This window comes from Onychomys torridus, unplaced genomic scaffold (assembly GCF_903995425.1).
Source record: "Onychomys torridus unplaced genomic scaffold, mOncTor1.1, whole genome shotgun sequence".
NCBI lineage: Eukaryota > Metazoa > Chordata > Mammalia > Rodentia > Cricetidae > Onychomys > Onychomys torridus.
Window position 1 is genome coordinate 1 of NW_023413025.1, and position 2,959 is coordinate 2,959.

The 2,959-nt window shown below is 49.5% G+C and overlaps 1 protein-coding gene across 1 annotated transcript; it reads left to right on the forward strand.

Annotated features, from left to right (window-relative positions):
• Positions 1 to 176: 176 nt before the first annotated feature.
• LOC118576110 (2'-5'-oligoadenylate synthase 1A-like) lies at positions 177 to 2,726 on the forward strand (the record flags this gene model as incomplete). Its single annotated transcript, XM_036176491.1, has 4 exons — positions 177 to 279; positions 396 to 589; positions 1,902 to 2,134; positions 2,573 to 2,726. Coding segments are annotated over 4 exons (684 nt in total), but the record flags the coding sequence as incomplete, so codon positions are not given.
• Between the last annotated feature and the right edge of the window lie 233 nt (positions 2,727 to 2,959).

The following is a 2,959-nucleotide window of genomic DNA, read 5'->3' on the forward strand; positions in this document are numbered from 1 at the left end:
ACATATATCTCAGACTGCTCCATGGTAAACTCCGATGCAGCAGGAGTGTACACACACACAACAAGCCCTGTGCAGAAGATACTGGACACCAGAGCATGGTTGGACATTATTAGATGACCCTGCAGGTCTCTCATATGTGACCTCAGTGTGCTGTTTCCTCCCATCACTGTCTCCAGGCCTGTGAGGAAGGCACCACACTAGGACCAGTTGGGGGCAGGATTTTCCAGGGCCACATGGTGTTTGCAGTACTGAGGTATGGGGCATATGGCTGTATGAGGAGTGAGGCTTGCTGTGGTACAACTCTGCCCTGTTCCCTGAACCCCACAGCCTGTGAGCTTGCACCCCAGATAGACCAAAGAACCTCAGAGAAGGGCTGAGGTGTTAGTTGAATGAAGCCTTCTTGACAGGTCAAATCAACAACATCAAGCCTGACCCTGAAATCTACATCAATCTCATCAGTGAGTGCACCTCCCTGGGGAGGGAGGGTGAGTTCTCCACCTGCTTCACAGAGCTCCAGAGAAACTTCCTGAAGGATCGTCCAACCAAACTGAAGAGCCTCATCCTCCTGGTCAAGCACTGGTACCGACTGGTATGGCATCTGGCCCAGATACCATGGGACCCATCTATACTAGGGGTGGGGAATGGAAGGGGTGATGAAGAGAAGGAAAGATGAGGAACAAGGGGGGAGGGAAAGAGTCGTGGGAATGGAAGAGAGAGACTTGAGAGGTGAAGAGGAGTCAAGGGAGGGAGAAGGAGGGGAGAGAGGACCTGGGAGGAAGGACTTTCCATGCTTGTTATGGGTGATTTCCTCTAGTCCAGTTTCCAGTCAACTAACACACTCTTCAGCTGCATCTAATTCATTGTTAACGTGTCATTTGGATCTTAGGATTTCTCTTTCTCTTTCTTTCTTCTGTTATTTTGAGACAGGATCTCATGATGTAGCTCTGAAACTCACTCTGTAGACCAGGCTGGCCTTGAACTCGCAGATCTGCCTACCTCTGCCTCCTAATGCTGGGATAAAAGGTGTGCACCATCACACCCCACTTGACCTATAACTCTCTAGTTTGTTTGTTTGTTTTTTAACATGCACTGCTACTCTCTATGGCTCTGATTTTCCTGATGTATCAAGCTATGGTTTCTTTAAACATGCATCCTGCAATATTTCTGAAGTTTTGATATGTGTGTGAGATATAAATGGTGTGGGTATATGTATACCTGTTCATGGGAGCTGTGTGTGTGTATGTGTGTGTGTGTGTGTGTGTGTGTGTGTGCACATAAGCATGTGGAAACCAGAGAGTAATGCCAGGTCTCAGTCGCTGCTCCACCTCTTATATCCAGACAGGGTCTCACACTTGAATCCACAGTGTGCTGAATCAGCTGCTCTGGACCTTCATCAGGTCCTGGGGACCCCCATTTTCATCTGCTTAGGCTGGGATTATGAGTCAGCTCCCTCACAAGCCTGACATTCATGTGCATGCTGGGGATCTGAACTCTAGTTATTACCTTTGCAAGGAGAGGGGGACCCATAACACACTGAGTTGTCTCCCTAGGCTTTTCCTAGTTATTCCATATCCTGTGATAAAACCTTCAATAGTGAGCATCATTACTATGCTGCCCCCACCCCTATTCCCTGGCTGTCACTCAAAGTATTGTGATTCCTCCTATGCCTATCGGTAAATGCTTAGTCTTTGTGGACCACACAGTCTCCATTCCACTGCTTAGAACTTGGCTACAGCATAGGAGGTCCGTAGACTGAATCTATATGAATGGGTGTGGCTGTGTGCCTGTAAACCTGTAATGACATCATCAGGTGGCTGCTGAATTGACCCCATGTGAAAGAAGTTGTCCTCACATAGCAGCTGACTGACAGCCTGTTTTTCTCATTGTCTTTCTCTTCTCAGTGTAAGGAGAAGCTGGGGAAGCCACTGCCCCCCCAGTATGCCCTGGAGCTGCTGACAGTCTATGCCTGGGAACGTGGGAGCGGAGCCACTGAGTTCAACACAGCCCAGGGCTTCCGGACAGTCTTGAAACTGGTCACCAAGTACAGGCAGCTTCAAATCTACTGGACAGAGTATTATGACTTTCAACACCAATACATCTCCAACTACGTGCACAGTCAGCTCAGAAGAGTCAGGTAGTCTGTCCCTTCATGGCTCAGCTCCCCACAGGAAGGACCCAGCTGTAGCAGTGTGGAAATGGAGAGGTGGAAACTCCATGTCATTGGAGCATTTCCTGTCCTGTCACTGTGCTGGGCCCTGTCTTGCTGTCAGCTGATTCACATGAGGTCCACCAGAGTTGGGGATGGGCTCTCCTGTCTGCAGATGAGACCAAGGCTATGACCTTGTCCAGACTCAAACAGCAGAGGGAGGGGTGTCCATGGAGTGGGAACTGAGATGTTCTAGCTGTACCAGTAATATAAGGGCTACTAGGCATAGAACAGGGCTGTACTAATTAACTGTAAACAATACAATGAAATTATCATCTGAGGAAAGGACCTGTCTTGATCCTGTGTTATCTTCACCCTTCACACCCCATCTTTTGAGATGGGCTGATTCAACTCTCATCATTACAGGCCTGTGATCCTGGACCCTGCTGATCCAACAGGAAATGTGGCTGGTGGGAACCCAGAGAGCTGGCGTCGGCTGGCTGGAGAGGCTCTGGCCTGGCTGAACTACCCATGCTTTAGAAATTCGGATGGCTCCCGAGTGCTCTCCTGGGATGTGCCGGTGAGAACCTGTCATCATCCGGTCCCCTTGCACACAGCTTTGGTCACTCCATCTATTGGGAGAATATTCAGACAAGCATGTGGTCTTCCCAAAGGTGCCCAGGCTTGCAGGTTGTCCTGCCACACTGCTTGCTTCTCAGTCACTCTGGCCTCAGAGATTGTCACTCCCTCCCCTGCAGAGTTCCTGCCAATCAGTGTCCTAAGGAATGACAGCCTCTGCACTGAGTGTCTGCT